This window comes from Arvicanthis niloticus, chromosome 15, assembly GCF_011762505.2.
Source record: "Arvicanthis niloticus isolate mArvNil1 chromosome 15, mArvNil1.pat.X, whole genome shotgun sequence".
Classification (NCBI taxonomy): Eukaryota; Metazoa; Chordata; class Mammalia; order Rodentia; family Muridae; genus Arvicanthis; species Arvicanthis niloticus.
In genome coordinates, this window is record NC_047672.1 from 20,839,498 (window position 1) to 20,860,216 (window position 20,719).

General features: G+C 39.6%; 1 protein-coding gene and 1 pseudogene across 1 annotated transcript; both read right to left on the reverse strand.

Moving 5' to 3' along the window:
* Positions 1-2,927: 2,927 nt before the first annotated feature.
* Positions 2,928-3,509, reverse strand: LOC117720988 (olfactory receptor 2A1/2A42-like; annotated as a pseudogene).
* Positions 3,510-16,511: 13,002 nt separating this feature from the next.
* LOC117720781 (olfactory receptor 2A7) lies at positions 16,512-20,327 on the reverse strand. The gene is made up of 2 exons (XM_034519446.2): positions 20,167-20,327; positions 16,512-18,468 (listed from the first exon to the last, which is right to left on the reverse strand). The coding sequence occupies exon 2, from the start codon at positions 18,462-18,464 to the stop codon at positions 17,532-17,534; it is 933 nt and encodes a 310-aa protein (XP_034375337.1). The 5' UTR covers positions 18,465-18,468; positions 20,167-20,327; the 3' UTR covers positions 16,512-17,531.
* Positions 20,328-20,719: the final 392 nt, after the last annotated feature.

Below are 20,719 nucleotides of genomic sequence, written 5' to 3' on the forward strand. Positions count from 1 at the left end.
TTGCCCCATATACGGCACAGATGATAGACCAACAAAACAGACCTACCCAAGTCGAGCTTAATGAACCAGTAAATTTTGGAGGGGTCCTTACAGGAGTGTGGATGATTAAAAGGTAGCTTCATGTCTGAAGAGTCTATCTCAGTATGGGTGAGGACTCAATGAAAGCTGCGTTTTCTGAAGCTGCCACATGACTTGCAGGTTGCATGGGTGGATGGCAAGTCTTTCTATAGCAGTTGTTAGTGCTTTTGTAATGATGAAGAGAGGATTTATGTATTTCCTAAGTTTCATGACCGTCTTGAGACTTGTGGGTTTTGTTTTCTTCCCGAACTTCATAAATATAATTTACTTTTTATGTCTTAAGGTCACTCGTTCCAGGAGAAAATATTTCAATTTGAAGGAAGTAGCTACTCAACTTCTGGTTAGTACTTACTGTTTTAAAGACTAAAAATGCTACATAAGTATAGGAGTGGGAAAAACCAACTGTTCAGTCAGTATTAACTGAAATAACAGCGCTTATATTATAGGTTAGCATTGTTTGCTTTGTAGTGGGTATTCAAAGCTCATATGCTTAAAGAACTTCTAGAATTTTAGAGCAATAGACATAAAGCCTAACTAAAACAGGAGGTATGATCAGGTCTCCATATAAAACATCATCAGAGAGGTTTGTAAAGGAACCTTTCTCTATTGTGGGAGGAGCAACTAAGATATGGAAGGATGCATCTTCAGGGTAACACTTCGTGGTAGTGTTCTAGGTAGAGATTACTGATGCAGTTCTGAACTGTGTCCTGAGTGATTTAGCTTTCAAGGTGTTTATTTCGAATGCATAGATCCTGGGAATAAAGGAGACAGTGTTTGTGATAGGGTTTATATTTCTTGGCTGTCTGGGTTACTTTAACTGGGACATAGGGCAAAGATAAGTGCTCCTCATCATGTAACTGTGGCTGGTCATAACTACCAATATGAGGCTATATCATCCTGCCCTTTTACATTTAGTGTAGGTTATGTTTTCCCAACAGAGAAATAGAAAGAATAACTTAGAGCAACTCCCAAGGCTGTGGTAGATATGAAATTAGAGCCCTGAGTTATACCAAATCAATCAGAAGCATAGGTCAGACCCGGAGCATGTTATTGCCAACTGAAGTGGGGTAGGCTTGTGAGAAAGAGCCATTATTACCTAACGAGAGATGACATTATCTAGTATCAGATAGCTGTTAGAGTTCAGTTGGAGGACATGCAGCTGATGATCACTGGAGAACAGATTATTTGCTTTGTAGGAAAACTCCTAGCATATTCAGTATCAATGTTGAAAAGTGCGAGCACAAGAATGAAAAAATAATCCAATCTTTGATAGAAACTAAATATCCTAAAGAAAAACACACAGTAAGAAAATACTTCTAATATTTGCTTTTGTAGTGACATGGAAAAAGACTGGAGACATGACAGTACATTATACCTCATGTCAGACTGAAAAATGATCTTAGGAACTGGAGGTATGTTAGGTGCTTGCTATACAAGAATGAACACTTGACTTCAGATCCTCAGTGCCCACGTAAAAAACAGGCATGGAAGGACACACCTAACCCAAGTGCTGCAGAGGTAGAGAAAAGTGGATCCTAGGGTCTTGCTGGTTAGCCAGCCTAGCCTAAGCAGCAAGCAGCAAGTTCAGTAAAGAGACCCTGCATCAAAAACTAAAGGGGAGATCAGTAAAGGAAGATACTCAAAGCTGACCTCTGACCTACACATACACTCACACGCACACCTACACACACACAAACACACAAACACACATACATACATGCATGTATGCATGCATGGACACAGATACACATGCACATGAGTGAATATGCATGCATGAGCACACACACATAAACACATGCACACAAACATGCACACACATGTGTATCTAACACATGCATATATATGTGTATGCAGGTGCAAGAACTAGCAGACAAAAGAATACATGTACACTAAATGATTTCATAGATCACTCATTGAGACATCACCTTTAATATTTGGGAACGGAATGTTAGTCTCTAGTTTTTAATTAAGTTGCAGAGCCAGCTAGGTACCAACTCTTATCTTGCAAAGCTTCTCATGGAGGGAAAGATGACCTGGGAGGGCAGTGACATGCATCTTTATGTAGAGACTGATGGAGAGATGCTGGGAAACAATGCATGGAAATGTCTGCACACAGATATAAATCAGAGTTCATCATAGTATGGTTGTAGAGGAATACTACACTACTCTGATAGGTTAACCTGATTTTCACTTCTAGTTTATTCAAGGAGACAATGCTCACATTTATCCTTTTACTAGCTACCAATGAACCAGCTGAATCCCCAGTCTATAAATGAAGCTGCAGTGACTTTATTGTCTATAGTCTTTAAAGAGATATGCCCCTCTTCTCCCTCCTGTAGTTCTTGTTTTAATTCTGTTCCTTCACTCAGCAAACAAGTTAACATCCTAACTTGTGTCAATAACTTGAATATAAAAGTTCTTGGTCTCACAAAACACAACTAAATATCCTATGTTTCCTAGACTAGAAAAGTACAATTGCAGAAGAATGAACCAGTGTGTGATTGGCTTTCAAGATCACTGTATCTGGGTATAGCTTGTTTTGTTTCTAAATCTAGTGCAATCTATAAAATTTCCTAATTACCTTAAAGGTATAATGGCATGTACTTTTTTTGTTCTTGAAAATGAATTAAAACACTATAATTCTAAAATCAATCCAATTAGAAATTAGATACATCTGATAAACTTTGTGTCTATGACGAAACTTATCTATACTTTTTTCCTACACCTACAGAAGGAAGATGTGCTCTTGTCATCAGGCACAGAAAAAAAAAAGACAATGTGAATGCTTCTGTATTTGAGTAATTGGAGACTAGCATTAGAGGAAATTTGTAAGGTTGGTGGCTCACATATCATACCAACTGGGAATAAATTCTTTTGCACAGTGCCCTCCTGGTAGCACTCTTGATCCCTGTGCTCTTCAGCCTGTAAATTAGGGAATTCAACATGGGTTTAAAAATTTGTAAAACAAGAAAAGGCTCTTCTGTTGTTGCTCAGGGTGCTGGGGACTTGGTGTCATGTACATGATAATGGCGCTGACAAAGAAGAGCCTGACCACACAGCAGTGGGAAGAACAGAAAGAGAAGGCCTTTCTAAGACCCTCCTGTTACTTCATCCTGAGAATAGACACCAGGGTGCATCTGTTGGAGACTAGAACCAAGTGTTAGGGCCCCACTAAGATGAACAAAGAGGCAGTGTAAATGATGACTTTGTTGAGTCCAGTTTGAGGACAGAGAGTGTTTCACAGAAGAATTGATTGGTTTCATTTGTTACCCACAAGGGCAGACTCAGGATGAGGCTCTTATGAAGCATGCCAAGGAGGGAGTCACATGCTCAGATGTGATAGCCATAGTAGCACAGTCTCTCCATCCCATGATGAAAGAATAACAGAGGGGGTGATAGATGGCCACATACTGGTCATAGGACATCACCATTAGTGGGAAACCTTCCATGTGTACAAAAGCCGAAAAAAAAAAAAAGAAAAAAGAAACAAAAAGAAATGTCTGTGTCATGCATCTGGCAAAGGAAATATGCTTGGATGGATCTAGTTTCAATCTGGAAGCATGGAGAGAGTTGAGGGCCCAAAGTGATTCAGGAGTACGCTGCTTTCCAGTGTTTCAAGATGCCCAAGAAAATCGTTATCATGAGCCCCCAGATTGGAAGATTATTCAAAGGCTGGCCGAAGGAGTGCAGGCATATGGAACCAGTGCAGCCTATGTGGTGGCTCAGCTGGAATCTCTGCATAGATATGCCATGACCCCCAGTGATTCGTAGAATCTTGCGTGAGCCTGCCTAACTCTGGCCAATATTTGGATTGGAAAGCTTATTTCATAGAATATTCAGCTGAATATATGGTTCAGAAGTTGGCAGCTGGACAGCAACAATGGGACCAGGACATGCTTTTAGGACAAGGTAGATGGGCCAACCGTCAAACTATGTATCCTTTACAAGTCTATGAACAAATTAATCAAATGGGGACAAGGGCATGGAAGTCACTCCCGAATAGGGGAGAGGTTTTGGGCAATCTCACCAAGATCACTCAGGGGCCAGCAGAGCCTTTTGCAGACTTTGTGGCTAGGATGGTGGAAGCAGGAGGAAAAATTTTTGGGGACTCTGATACTGCTATGCCGCTTATAAGGCAATTGATTTTTGAGCAGTGTACCAAGGAATGTAGACAGACCATAAATCTGTATAAGAGCAAAGGCCTTGAAGTGTGGATGAAAATTTGTAGAGAACTAGGAAGACCTCTATCTAATGCAGGGATAGCTGCTGCTGTGATGCAAATGACTCGTGGTACACGTGCAGCAAATAATAATGCGTGCTTTAAGTGTGGACAACCAGGACACCTGAAGCGTCAATGCCCACAGCTGCAGGGTAATCAGAGTCAAAGAAGTCGCACCCCAGGTTTATGCCCGGAGTGCAAAAAGGGAAATCATTGGTCTAATGAGTGCAGATCAGTGAAGGACATAAATGGACAGCCTTTAAATTCTGGACAAAGAGGAGCACGTCCAAAAAACAGGATGCGCAGTCCCCGACCTCAGGGCCCTCAAATATATGGGGCAGTGGCAGAGTGGCCAAGTCTGAGACCGCCAATGCAGTGGGACCACCCCAGAGGGCCACAAGGGGGAGTGCAGGACTCGACCTCTGTTCTACCACCAGACTCATATTGATGCCCCAAATGGGTCCACAGCTAATAGAGACTGATTTTAGAGGACCTTTACCTGTTGATATAGTGGGGCTGGTGTTAGGAAGGAGTTTAGTTACTATGCAAGGACTTATTATTCATCCTGGGGTCATTGACCCTGATTATACTGAAATAGTTAAAATTATGGTGTCCTCTCCCTGAGATATTTCTGCGATTTCCCCAGGAGATCGTTTAGCTCAGCTTTTGTGCCTTCCCAGTTGTCATGGTCAGTTTCTTACAAAAGATGCTCAGTGAGGAGATAAGGGTTTTGGGTCCACAGGGACCTCAGCTGTATTTTGCTCCTTGGACCTTGATACTAGACCATTATTGTCTTTAGCAGTAGAAGGAAAAAATATTTCTGGGCTTTTAGATACGGGTGCCGATCGCAGCATTATCAGCATGAAAGATTGGCCAAAAGGATGGCCCAGACAAAAGTCAGTGCAATTACTTAGGGGCTTAGAATATGCCCAGGAACCGGAAATGAGCTCTCATCTTCTAAAGTGGAGGAATAGTGAAGGTACCTTTCAGCCTTATGTTCTGGAGGTTCCTATCTCCCTTTGGGGCAGAGACCTTATAAAGAAAATGGGCTATATTCTCACAAATGAAAAAGATTACAGTCCTCAAACATATAAGATGATGTCTGATATGGGGTATATCCCTGGGAAAGGACTTGGGAAAAAACTGCAGTGCAGGATTCTACCTGTGTCCGCTGTTCCAAAGAACGATAAAGCAGGAGTGGATTTTTTCATAGGGGCCGCTATGGAAGCAATTCCCATATCATGGAAGTCTGAGGAGCCTGTGTGGGTTCCCCAGTGGCCTCTTCCCTCAGAAAAGTTGCAAGCAGTGTATTCATTAGTCCTAGAACAATTAGAGTTGGGACACTTACAACCATCTACATCCCCCTGGAATACTCCAATTTTTGTTATTAAAAAATAAGGAAAATGGAGATTGCTTCATGATCTAAGAGAGATTAATAAACAAATGATAATCATGGGTCTGGTACAGAGAGGCCTTCCATTACCTTCTGCTTTACCTAGGAACTGTCCTGTAATTGTATTGGATATCAAAGATTGCTTTTTCTCTATTCCTCTACGTGAAAAGGATACTGTGAGATTTGCATTTAGTGTTCCTTCCTTGAATCACGCTGAGCCAGATCAGTGGTATGAGTGGATTGTTTTGCCTCAGGGCATGGCAAATAGCCCCACTATGTGTCAGCTGTATGTTGATGCAGCTCTAAAAGAAGTTAGAAAGACATTTTTAAGAGTGAGAATTTATCACTATATGGATAATATTCTTGTGGCTGCCCCAACCGATCAATTATTGGAGGATGCCTATCATGCCATTGTAGTTGTCCTTAGAGAAAAACATTTGATAATTGCCCCCCAAAAAGGTACAAAAGGATGTAGTTGTTAATTACTTGGGGACTAAAATATTTCCTGAAAGTGTTACTCCTCAGAAGGTACAAATTCGTACAGATACCCTGCGCACCTTGAATGATTTTCAAAAATTATTAGGAGATGTTCAATGGTTGAGGCCTTACTTACATTTATCTAATAAACAGTTACAATCATTGTATGATATTCTTCCTGGAGATCCTGATTTGAATTCCTCCCGACAATTGACAGATGATGCTAGAAAAGCTTTAATGCTAGTGGAGGAAAGCATTCAAAAGACAGCTTTAGGATGCAGAGATGAAACACAAGGGGTGTCACTATGCATATTACCTACTGAGGGACAACCAACAGGGGTGCTTTGGCAGGGAGCTCCCTTACTATGGACACATCGCAGAATATCTCCTGCTAAGACACTTTCCCATTATCCCACGGTGGTAGCTCAACTTGCCCTGCAAGGACTTCAACAAAGTATTCAGTATTTTGGATGTCAACCAGAGAAAATAATAATACCCTATACAGCAGAACAATTTGAAGTATTTACAGCCACCATAGATGATTGGGCTATCTTAAGATTTTTTTTTTTTTTTTTTAGTGGTATTGATAATCACTTACCTAAGGATCCTATTTTACAATTGGTTACTATACATCCTGTAATTTTTCCTAAGATAACCAGACAATATCCATTGGATAATTGTCCCCTTATTTTTACTGATGGTTCTAAATCAGGGTGTGGAGCATATTTGGTGTATGGATCTAGTCCTGTAGTGATTAAATACTCCCCCCCCCCCCCCGCGTCTCCACAAGTTATAGAACTTAAAATTGTAATTGAAGTTTTTGAACAATTTGATGGATTTTTAAATTTGTTGTCAGATAGTCAATATGTGGTGAATATTTTAAAATGCCTGGAAGTTGTAAGAAAAATAAAGCTTAAATCTACCATTGGATTGTTATTAGTAGAATTACAAAAATTGATATGGAGCTGCACCTCTCCCTTTTTTGTGCAGCATATTCGAGCCCATACAGGCTTGCCAGGTCCCTTGGTGGAGGGCAATGTTATTGTAGATAAAGCTTCCAAGGCATTAGAAGGTTTTGTGATGGGTGCTGCTCTTGAAATGATGAGAGAGTTTCATAAATGGTTTCATGTTAATTCCAGAACCTTAGCATCACACATTAAATTATCTTGTGCAGAAGCAAGAGAAATTGTGAAAACTTGTCAAGCTTGTGTACCCTTTTTGCCTCAAGCATCATTGGGAGTCAACCCTCGAGGCCTTTGCCTGTTACACTTGTGGCAGATGGATGTTACCCATTTTTTCTGATTTTGGACAATTAAAATATATTCATGTTTCCATTGATACTGCATCAGGTATTATTTATGCCTCTGTCCATACTGGGGAAAGGGCACACCATGTTATAGCCCACTGCTTTGAAGCTTGGGCTGCATGGGGCCAGCCACGATGCTTAAAAACAGATAATGGCCCTGCATATACTTCCAACTCCTTCTTAAGTTTTTGTTAAATAATGGGGATCCATATAACACATGGATTACCCTACAATCCTCAAGGATAAGGCATCATAGAATGAGCCCATCATACTTTAAGAGAATGTCTTGTTAAACAAAAAGGGGGAGTAGCTCATGGGTGTTCTCCCCAAGAGAGATTAGCCATTGCTTTATTCACTCTTAATTTTTTAAACCTGGATAAGCAAGGACACGCAGTGGCTGATCGCCATGTTGCGTCAAGTGCACCTTATAAAGGTCATGTAATGTGGAAGGACATTATAACTGGAAAATGGTATGGACCCGACCCAGTATTGGTATGGGTGAGAGGTTCTGTTTGTGTATTTCCTCAGGATCATCAATAACTGATTTGGGTCCCTGAGCACCTGACCAGAAGAGTGCAAGAACCTTCAGATGAAGAAGATGATGGGAGTGGTGTGTCTGCTGATGCTCTTCATGATGATGCCCCTGATTGAAGGACAGGATCTTCATTGGGGAATCTTATCAGTATTCCCCAAACCTTCGCCTATTATGCATTCTGCTATCTTACAGGAAATTGGTCCGGGGCGATGGATGATCTTCTTTGAAAACTACGGCAGTTTATTGTTACCATCAATTCTACTCGAGTGGATGTGTCCTTTGCATCTGGCATGGCTGATTGGATTCTACAGGCAGTTTCCCATCTGAAGGAATGGGCAGGCTTGGGGGCCTTGGCTCTGTGTCTTCTACTTATCAGTTGCCTAGCATTCTGGTGTCTGTGTCACATGAGAGTTAGACATGCCCGTGATCAAGCCCTGATGGTACAGCCATTTGCAGCAGTGGAGCTGGGACAGTCTCCGCAAGTATGGCTAAATATGATTGGAAAAAATTGATATGAATATATGGTTTGATGAGAAGGACCATTGCCCAGCAGTTTTGAGGAGGGCTCTGTGTACCAGTAACCACAGGGTGTCAAGTGGCACTGCAAGGGATGTCCTTGAATTATCTCAAGGTAGATTCCCTGAGGGATATGCCTAATTGCATGGAGGTTAACACTGAAATCCTTCCACCATGAAAAGGCATTGGAACGGGTATGATTAGTAAACCTACTGCACAATGACAGAGGTCTGAAAATTATTACAATGTCCCATACTTGTCATCCTGATGGGGATCAGGCCTCTACTCCCCTCTCTCCCGTTAGAAAATGGTAATGAGTACCCTATCCTCTTTTTGTCTGAGGTCGGTGAGACTTCTCATCAAATCAATAAAAAAGGGGGAGATGTGGGGAGCAGAACTCAAGATGGCACCTGGCTGGGTGCCAGACGCCCCTGGTGTGTTGGCTCACCATTTCAGGAAGCTTGGGTGGCATGTAGGCTAGGCTTTACTGCGCATGCATTTTGCTTGTTCATTGTTACATAAGATCGGGCCATGTGATGTATGTGCTCAGCACCAATCGGGAATGACCCGATTGGTCATTCGTGGCAGGTTCTGATTGGTGAGGACACAGAGATTTAAGGGCTGGGAGCTAGAGCTCGGGGGCTTTTTGTGGTACTTCAAGGTTCCTGAATAAACCATGTTGGGAAGAAGATCCCGTGTCTGTTGTCTTCTGTCTGCTGGTTGGTTCAGGAGGTGACAAACAAGTAAAATAACTAGTCAGACATTCAATTTTAGGGGAGATCTGTGTCATCAATGAATATTTACTTAGAACCACTGAGGCTGAGAAAGACAGGAACCAGCACATCTACACAAATAAAACAACAGGGAAGCCCTGATCATTTTTGGACTTTATAGGTACAAATCTGTGAGAGAATTTTTGAATTTCAAAAAAAGCTCTCAAAAGAAATAGCAGCAGAAAGGAAATAAATATGAATCGCTTTGGTAGAAGTTTTGATTGCTGCTGTGAATATTAATATCCTAACTAGAGATTGAGTTCATAATCTACTGAAAGGAAATTATAAAATAATATTTTATTACTAATATTGTTTTGATAGATGAGAATAATTATGGGTATTTACTTGTGGAACACAATTTAACATTTAGATACTTAAGAATAATCTGGAGTATTGTGAGGTAGTGAGAAGGAAGGACAATTAGATATTGTAGAAACAATATCTAATGATAATGAATGATTGGAGGATCCACTTACATCCTACATAAATCCAACATAACTCAAATGTCAGACCAATGCAGATGACAAAAATGTGTTGTAATCAAGCTGCTACTGATAGATCATGGCTGCAGAACAGACTTGGAAACTGAACTATGACCCTCAAGGGACATTGTGTAGCATATTTAAAGGATGAGACAATAAAGAGAGGGGAGTGGGCAACTAGGTGGTATGTAGCATTGTCCAATCATATTTTGATATAAGGGGTTGAGCAAGGGAGTTTTCCAACAACCAGTATAGGAGTTACTTCCTGTGCCTGGGAATATGGACTTAGTTTGACCCTGTCAGCAAGATGAAATAGTTGTCCTTGATATGTCTGGACTCAGACAACTGTTTCTTTCCAACAAAAGTGGTTCAGTTATTGGGAAAACCTCAACTCCCCTAGGGCCTGGGACCTTGAATTTACTTTCATGATTAAATGGAGTCTGCAAATGAAATGGTACTCCTTAGAATAAGTTTCTTTTGCTGGCGTCTAACAATATTATATTTCTTTATCTGGATATATATGTGTGTATATATGTGTGTATGTGTGTATTATTGTATTGAAAAATAGAAACAAACTAACATTTGTTAATTTCACAACTGGTTCATGAAGTTATTGAGAGAATCACTAATTTACCACATCTTTCTATTGGAACCCATAGAAAATAGGGCATTTTGTGTTTTGCCAGCTGTATTTACAAGCCCAATAATGTATAAGTTCTCTAGACTTTGGAAGCTGGGAATGGCAGGTGTGCAAACATCCACAGAAAAAATTTTCCTGTGCACCATCTGATCAGATCATCCCATCAATATTTCTTTTTAATGAAAAAGCCTAATGTAAAAATAAGATAGAGCCTCTTTCTATTGTTAATCAACCATTTATATTAATAACACACATCATATCTGAAATTCATAACACATTAATTTGCCACTCAAACAGCAGCTGGCCTCATCATCAAGAATATTCATAGTCTTTATGAGTGGTGCAGTATGGTGGTGCATAATTTTAATCCCAGCATTTGGGAGTCAGAGGAGGGCAGTCTCTGAATTGGAGGCCAGCCTGATCTACAGAGTGAGTTTCAAAAAGGGGGAAAATGCTCATATCCTTTACAAGTAGGCAGTGGAAAATATTCATAAATCGACAATTCACTTTATCTGTCATTTGACAAATACCTCCATTGTCAAGTTAGTGATAAAATAGTCTCTTCGTTGGTAGTATGCTAAGTTCATGAACTTGGCTTTTTGATTATAACTTCCCCAAGAAGTTTTGTTGACATTCAATATGGTTTGGAGTTAAAACATGTATTAGAACTGTTATATGTTCAAAATAACTTAAAGCTTAGTTACCTTCCCACAAACAGTCTGAGGTATAATGCTGAGTTGGCTCTATTTCCTAGTTTAACTGTCATTATTACATAGGGTGATGTTAAAAAAAAATGTTCCCTGAAGAAGTTAGCATGAGAGATAAGAGAGACACTTGCAAAATCCACACACAATGGATGAGAATAGCAACCCAAAGGTAGAAATAAGACAACATATGAAAGAAAAGATGAGACTGGAGAGTTTAGGGACTTCTCAAAGGCCACTCTTGTTGGATGCAGTCTCCCAGTAGCAGGACAGTAAGATTTGGTCAAATCAGTAAGCCCAAATGTGGTCAGCTTTATGAGATATGTGCAAGGAGAAAGAGTTTAAATAAAAAGAAGGAAAAGGAGGAGGAGGAGGAGGAAAAGGAAGAAGAGGAGGAAAAGGAGGGAGAGGAGGAGGAGAAAGATGAAGAAAAGGAAGAAGAGGAGGAGGAGGAAAAGGAGGAAGAAGAGGAGGACATGGACATGGAGAGTGAACACCAAGCCTGAAGACAACACTTATCAGTGTAAGCAAAGTGATCTTTAGCGAGGGGAGCAATGGAACCAGGAAACACAAGGATCCTAGCTACTTGGTGAATGGATGTCTGTAAGCTATAAGATGTCTGTAAGAAATCACCAATCGTGATCTCTGATTCTCTGATTAGATCTTCTTGGTATAATTTCATGTTTTCCAACCATCGGGTAATAACTTCTGTTCTTGAACAAATATCTCTACAGAAAAGCAAACTCTTATTAGAAGAATTCTGTGGTTGTTACAATTATGTTTTGAATTTTAAATAAGCTGTATTTATATACTATAGCTTATGTGCTTTCGCATAGCATGATGTGGCTTCCAGAGAACACATCTAAAGCTGGGTCTAAAGTGTATTGACCAGATCCTGACCAATGAAAATCCCTGTAAACAAGTTTGGGGCAAAATATGTTTTTGTTTCAAACAACAACAGATATCTCTTTTATTTGAGGAAAGAAATGACCAGATGTGAAAATAACCTAAATAATACCTCTTTTTTTTCTCTCTCTCTCTTTTTTGATGTATGGTAGGTTGGCTTCATGTAAGGATAGAATAATATTTTTGGGTGGTTGCCAAAGTGTCTTATTTTTTAAAACAATTTATTTATTTTTATTTTATGTGCATTGATGTTTTGCCAGCATATATGTCTGTGTGAGGTCTTACACCTTGGACTTACAGTTGTGAGCTGCCATGTGGGTGATGGGAATCGAACCCAGGTCCTCTGGAAGAGTAGTCAGTACTTTTAACTGTGGAATCATTTCTCTAGCCCCAAGTGCCTCACCTTTCTATTTAATAAAATTTATTAAGTTTGTTTAATTAATTAGTGTGCAAACAGGGTCGTGTGTGTGTATGTGTGTGTGTGTGTGTGTGTGTGTGCCACTGCATACATGTAGACATCAAAGAACAACTTGCAGGTGTTCTTTCACATTGTGGGTCTCAGTGATCAAACTCAGATGGTCAGGCTGATGGCAGGCACCTTTACCAGCTGAGCTATCTGAACACACTGTTTTTTAAACAAATAAAATTCTGGACTGCCAACTTTGGGATTGAAAAAGGCAGATGCGTGAGCATCTTTTCAGCCCAGCCGCTCTGTTTTTAGCTTTCATAAAGCAGTCGTGTGGTGCTGTTTGCTTCGGATCCCTGACAAGTTTCACATCCAACAAGTATGTGTAGGACTCGCTTCTAGCAGGATTTGAGTCCTAGAATTTTGAAATACTTCATTCCTGTGATCTGTATTAAAGTAAGATCATTTAAATCTGATAAGAACAGTGGAAGGCTTTGCAGAGTGTATGGCATGTCACAGAGTGTTTGGCACTTCACAGTGTTTGTCACTTGGATGGAGTGTGCACACTTCTCTTTTTATCTTTTTCTTTTGATAGTTGTGTGAAAACAGAAGAAAACCAAACATTCATTTTCCTGTAATTTTCAGGGATTATTAGCAATCAGGCATATATTGGGAGTTCAGAAGTCCCTGCTCCTCAAAGCTGTTGATAGATTCAGAGAGATGGAGAGGCATTGCCTTCAGCTGTGCATCTGCTGGTGAGCTCACCAAGTTCCCATGGTTAGTTTACACTCCAGTGCTCACAAAATGATCCTGCTTAAATTAAATTGGCCACAGAACAAACTTAAAGTCAGAAATCTGGGATAGGGAGGAGGAAGGAAGTTTAACAGAAACAAAAGGGGTTTAGTATCACCCATGGCTGCTTCTCTTTTGAGGTAGTCAGGCCAGTTGCAGCACCAGGCTGAAGTGGAGGGAGGGAAGCTTAGCCAGGCATAGATGCAGGCAAGATCATGTTTAGTGGTGAGTGTGAGGCAAAGAACACAAACCCTGGGGTTTCAGAGAATGGCTCAGTTTATAGGGGCTAACAAAGGCAACCTTTGGGGGTGAGTTAACATCATTGGCAAAGTCCAGGGTGCTATGGATGCCTCATTTCCATGAGAAGGATTTGCAGGTCTTGATGGACATGGTTTTATAAAGGGAAAGGATGTTTAAACTGGCTACCAGTTCCTCTAGTGATGTAAAAGTGGGAGGCACAGGGTTATGTGCTCAGGGGCGTGCAGGCTCAGAGTGGGATGTGTGTGGGGTGTTGATCCTACTCCTGCAGATCTCAGGATGAGATTTATGGGTTATGGACATGCCTGGAACCTACTTTATAAGACAATTAAACCTCTATGTTTAATGAACCATCAGCCTCTTCCCTACAGTATCAGGCATGTATAAAGCAGAATTCATAAGACAGTTTCACATTATTAGTCAATTGTTCAGCTCAAAAGAATCCTTCCTATTTGTAAGTAAAAAGGAAGAATCAAAATGAACTAGATTTCTTGCTTACATAGTTGGAAACATAGACTTTGACAAGTTATTCTAAGGAGTGAGCATTGATGCAGCAAATGGTGTTTTTAGAGGCAGACATTATCTTGGATGAGCAAGAAATAGAAAACCAGTATCACTAGTTACAGTCCATTCCATAATTCCTTGGAGGCTTAATCGATTATCTGTTGAGTGACTTCTATGTACCAAATACTGTAATAATATAAGAGAAGAGGAGAGAGAAAGAAAAGGGAACTTTAGATACAAACATATAAATATGATACATACAAATATAAAATTCTTCTGAAAAGAAAACTTAGGTGTAGTTGGTTATCTCACCTTTCTCCCTCTTTGTTGTAATACCTTAGACATAGTGTCTTCCCATTTTCTTTCCATCCATACCCCCAAAGACTCATTTTCAGTATACAAAAGATCTATTTATTTACTGAGTACATTTTAGGTGTCTGAGTACATCCATAAAACTATGCTCAGTGGGAGGTTAGTATAAAACATACATACAATTAGTCATCATTTGGCCTTATATTTTGTTGCAGCAAGTGTATAAACACAGCATATGTTTTGACAATGTTGACAAGAATTAGATGAACATTTAAAAATAACTGACATGTATTAATTACATGGGAGCAGAGCATCATCCCACATCTATTACAATTTTTATTAAGAAATAAAATTATTCTACATATTTCATTTACACCCGTAAAGTGTTAATTCCTAACTAATCATATAGAATATGAATGATGAGTATGTGTGTGCACGCATTGTACTACACACACACATACACACACACACACACACACACACACACACACACACACACATACACACACTTCCTATAACAAGTTTGCTTCTTTTCTAGATAGAGAAAGAGTGGCAGTGAAGTGACCGTTGAGTAAAGGCTAGATGCCACAATTCATTTGGGAGGAATTAAAGGTACAGTAACTTCAGGGTAGGACCTAGGATTTCAGAAGAGGAATCAGAGAGAAGCTGACACAAGTCCTGTCTCCTCAGAGCTTCTATATGGCCACAGTATCCTCACTGCTGTGCCTTTCTTAAATATTGCAGAATCCACAGGAAAGGAGGCTTTATGCTCTGGGGGCTCAGCCTAGTTGGCAGCTCTTGAGGGATCACAAGATCATGAGACTCATGCATACTCACCTTTGTTGGGAAGCAGAGACAAACAGTTGTGTGTTTCTGTCTCTATTCTCACCCCCAGCAGGACTCACATTAGGAAACATACACAGCTGTCCAGCATACCCCAGAGATGCCAGCTCTCATTACAGTTTTCAGATAGTTGGCATTATCTGTCCTCAAGGTTCTCAGAATTGCACTGTTCTCAATTTCTATATCATTCTGGTAAACCTGTCAGGATACAGAACTAGTCTCTGAGTTCCTAGAATTCACTGTGCAGTTTAGTTTCTCCTTGGTAGAGCCTGGGTTCCTTGGGGGTGTAGCAAAAGTGGGAAAATAGGATCCAAGTTACCTCCAAGGTGGGTAGGTGCTCTGGGAGCTTGTACGGAAGGCATGGGTAGGATTGAGGAGTCCAAGAAGGGGCCTTTGGGTACGTGACTTTGGGGACTTTCTTCTAGGGCACAAACCTCCCAGAGAGGTAATTTGCTGTGAGGTGAAGAGATCTGAGTTCAGGCCCTCGAGGAATAAAGAAAAGACCTTTTGACATGAAAAAGTACAATTTATCTATGGAAGGCTCTTAAGTTATTGTGTAAGATACTGTCATATCATTCATAGTCTACTTTACTATTTTTACTGGGTACAGAGATGTCAGAGTGTTATTATGTCAGCCAATCATGGACTATGCAAACTAGCTTCTTATATCATGATATTATGGGGAAATTTGTCATAATTGTCTAGTTTTCAGTGCATTACAGTCTATGTTCCGATTCCCCTTACTCCTGTGACTGCAAGTATACACAACAGTGACAAATAATAGCTCTAGTTAAAGGGAAATCTTGTTGCTTTACTAGTCATTCATAAATAATGCAACTCCTTTTTTTATGTTATGTTTCAGGACTACTGCTAATAGTGGAAACCAAGCAATTCACATTTAAAAGGAAGCAAAGTAGCACATTTGTGGAGACAGTTATTTGAGGGCATGGTTCCATAGCCAACACTGTTTGGTCACTGTAAAGTTATCTTGAGGTATAAGAGTAAAGCATTTGATGATGTTAAAAAACTAAATATGGATGCATATGTCATGACATTTACGTCAGGAAAAGGAATCATTTAAAAGGTAAGTTTCTTACAGCATTGCTTGTCACAGTCATAACAGGCAGGTTCTGCCTGAACTTCCTTTAGCTTTAATTCCTCCCACACAAGTTGTAGCATCTAGGCTTTACTCAACTGTCACTTCACTACCACCAAAACTGTGAGTTTTGACATCTTTTAGGTAAATCAGTCATATTTTAAAACTCTGAAGCCAAATTTTAGTGTTATTTAACTTAGAATATATTTTTCTCTATCTCTTTCTCTTACACATGCACACACACACACACACACACACACACACACACACACACACATACACCCTTTCTTTTTGAAAAGCTAAAGATTGAAACTAGGGTTTCATACATGCTAATCAAGCACAATTTCATTGAAAGCACACGCACACACGTGCGCACACATACACACACACAGACTTTGTTTTGTCACACACACATGTATTTGGAAGATTATAAAACTGAATAAGCCCATTCTATAAGGTTTATTATGGCATTCTGGACCAAGTAACAAGAGATGCTTGGAATCATTTTCACCAAAAGTTCATGTTCAACAATAGAAGCAGTCAGTGACTCCACTTTCCATAACCAAACAGATTCTGGTATGTACTGATGTGAGCTACTGTGCTCAAACTTACATCCTCTGTGGAGGCTTTGCTGTAGGGTGGGATAAATGGGTGAATGGAGGGAGGGAAAAAGAGAGAGAGAGAGAGAGAGAGAGAGAGAGAGAGAGAGAGAGAGAGAGAGGATTTATTTGTCCTAGAATGAATTATCAGAAATAGCCACAAGCATTCAAACTCCCCTCTTCCAGAAATCTTAAGTGTCTGAAAGACATGGCACAACAGTTTTGACTAAAGCCAAGGCCTGAAAACGTGCAATAGAATTCTTTCTGTCAACCACAAGAATTTTATAGCTTTCATTAAACTTATAGAGATGCGAGCCTTAAAGAGAAACATAACATGAAGGCATTCACTATCTTCCATTGCAAAGGGCATTTTAAAGTCTTCTGGAAGGCTTATAGTTGAAACAGTTAGTATTTTGTAGAGATAGAACACTGCATTGTGACTTGTAGAGTCGCTGAAAGGAACTCTTCTGAAACACTGGCCTTAAATCTGGGTTTGAATTAATACACCACAATTTATTATTGTCTGCATTTGAAATTATAGATTTCTAGAATTCCCCCCATCACTACTGAGTCAGCCATATAATGCATGTATTCAATGCTAAATAAAGGCAATGCATATGCTCTAGATGGTTACAGTCCTCTTGAGAGGGTAACTTTCTCTGTCACGGTTATAACGTGATGCCACAAACTTGTCACAAAGCTCTCCGTGTCCCTAGCACTCTTTTCAAAGTATTCTTCATATCAGAATTCCTGAGACTATAGATCAAGGGGTTGAGCATGGGGTTAAAAAGGCTGTGAAACAGCAAGAGATATTTCTTCTGCTCCTTTGGGCTCCCGTGTCTGGGTCCAACATACATGACAATGGCTGTACCATAAAACAATCCGACCACACAGAGGTGGGAGGAACAGGTGGAAAAGGCTTTTCTTTGACCTTCCCCTGACTGGATCCTTAGGATAGCACCAAGGATACATGCATATGAAACCACAATTGAGAAGAATGGTCCCACAAGGACAGACACCGCCCCAGCCAGGACCATGGTCTCATTGAGCTGTGTGTCTGCACAGGCAAGTTTGAGGATAGCTGTAATTTCACAGAAGAAGTGGTTCACTTTCTGAGATACACAGAAAGGTAAAGGTAAAAGTAACACCAGATGTATCGAGGACAGCAGAACACCAGTAGTCCAGGATGTTACTGCCATGGTGTTGCAAATCTTCCAGCTCATGATGGTAGAGTATCGGAGTGGGTGGCAGATTGCAACATACCGATCATAGGACATCACCACTAGGAGAAGGCATTCTGTGATAGCAAACGTCAAAAAGAGAAAAGTCTGTGTCATGCAACCAGCGTAGGAAATGGGCTTTACTGGATCTAAAAGGTTCACTAGCATCTGGGGCACTGTGTTACAGGCATAGGCAATGTCAACAATGGCCAGGTGGGACAGGAAGAAGTACATGGGAGTGTGGAGTCTGGAGTCCAGGCGGATAAGCCCCACGATGGTTCCATTCCCCAGCAGGGTGAGGGCATAGAATATCAAGAAGAGGACAAAGAGGAGCATCTGCATCCTTGGGCTGAGTGGAAACCCCAGGAGGATGAACTCTGTGATTAATGTCATATTGTTTCCCATATCCCTATGACAGAGGAAACTGAATTAATGACTGGCTTAAGAGTAGACTTAAGTATGAATTTATAGGAACTTACTTCATATCCTTTATAAGTTAGCAAAGTAAAGATACAGAATAGAAATTTTGGTTTAAATGGAGTTTTAAAGATTTATTTTGATACTATATATATATATATATATATATTTAAATTATTATTATTGTGCATGTGTACATGATGTTTTGTGTGGATGTATTACACATAGATGAAGAACTTTGTGGAGTTGGTTCTCTCATCATAGCCTTCTGTGATGCTAACTCACAGCCCTGGGCTGTCTTGCTGCTTGACAATTGTAACTTTTTTGATGGGCCTAAAATTTCATAACAAATATACCCATTTTAATGTTAGTCAAAGTTTCGTTTGATTCTACAGGTTACATCATAATTTTCAAAGAAATCTACAAAATTTTATATAATATTATTCACTTATTCATTGCCTAATTATTTTTACTTAGAAAAAAATGATGGGCCTAAATTTCAAAACCGTAATGCACTCAGTATTGAATAGAAAACATTTAGTCATGTGGAACATTCCAAGGTTAAATATGCAAAATGGCATCATTCCCTATCATTCATTCCCACCGACATTTCCCACTCTACAATAAAAACCTCACCAAGTGCTATCTAATTAAGTGTAAAAAGAGTAGATTCAGCGAAAACCCTTATTGTCATTTAGTTCTTAACAATTAACATTTTGATGAACATTTTGGTGACTGACCAGGTATGCACTGTGCTGTTTTTCAGGCATGACAACAGAATTAGTAACCTCATCTTTTGGCTCTCAATATTGAAAGATAACCTAAACACAGTTTTAGGTGCCATCTCTGTGGGGCTTGCAGTGGCTCACTTTCTCTGGGAACTGCTGCCGAAAAGGTTGCCATTGCCTAATGGGACCACACCACCCCTTTAACTTTCTAACTCCATAGTAAAAATGTGAATACAAACAGCCTCACCTACTCTGCTGCATTTATTTTATCCTATTTCATAATTTTATCCTATTATTTTATGTGCATTTCACTTACCTGAATGTATAGAAATAAGTAATAATCCTCCAATTAAATAGCTATGATATTCAAAGATTGAAAGATCTCATTCATCAAAATATCCAATTTATCTTTGACCTCTCTTAATACTATCAGAGAGGTAAGTAGTAGCTCAGGCAGGTGAAAATAAAATCATTTGCAAGTGTTTTTTGATTCCCCACTATTTGTATAACTTTATTCTTAATGTAGAGGTATACATAATTAAGCTATTACCTACTTATTGCTCAGACTTTATTTGGCATCATAGTAAGTTTATAAATAATAAACATACATTTGTATACTCACGTGAAAATCCTATATTAATGTCACTTTAAGTCCATTTACAAATGTATAAACTTAATTTGTTCATAATACTTTTCAGGAATTCATTTAGACACACATGCATATTTTTTCATAAAAAGCACTCTATGGTAGCCAAAAATACACACTAATATATTGTTTGCACTTCTGTACTAATATTTTACTGTGTAATACACCAATAGACATTTGTACGTCTTACTCAATTTATCTTATTATTGTAACTGCCAATGGTTAGAATTTGAACATTAAGAAAGGAGAACTGTAACTTTGTGACAATAAAAGCAAACAGATAATGGAAATTACATCATAGTTCATCAGAACTTACCTAACAGTTGAGGAAACCTGGGTGTCTTGAGAAGGCTGTTGTAGAAGGACCCACCCCAGTAAACCTTCATACAGAGAGGGTAAACATTTTTGTGACTCTGTGATGACACTGGAAGCCTTGCTGCTCTTTTCGAGCTGTTAAAGAAGGACTATGGCTCTTCAAGTTACCTTTTACAAGAGAAAGCTGTATGAATTTATCACCTCCACAGGGTACCTTTTCAATTGTCATGAGGCCCTTATGGAGTGTGTGAAAAAATTATGGTTCCTTTAGAGACAGGAAGAATCCACCCACTGTGATTCTAGCCCACAGAGGTTTGACTCTATTTCTGTACCCGAGGAAGGTGTATACATAGGACCTTCAGATATTATGGAGGAATATTAATACTTTCATAAGTAATAGGACATGCTTTTACAAAGTCATGCCTGGGACCATAGCTACATTAATATACAAATTGTTCTACCTTTGTGAATTTTTATTGTGTTTCAGTCTTCTCATTTCCAAGATACATACGAGCAAATGGAAAGATTATTCCTGGTGTTGACTGTGAATAAAA

Bases quoted from the DNA above. Each gene is read 5' to 3' on its own strand.
- LOC117720781 (XM_034519446.2), bottom strand. From the start codon at position 18,464: ATGGGAAACAATATGACATTAATCACAGAGTTCATCCTCCTGGGGTTT.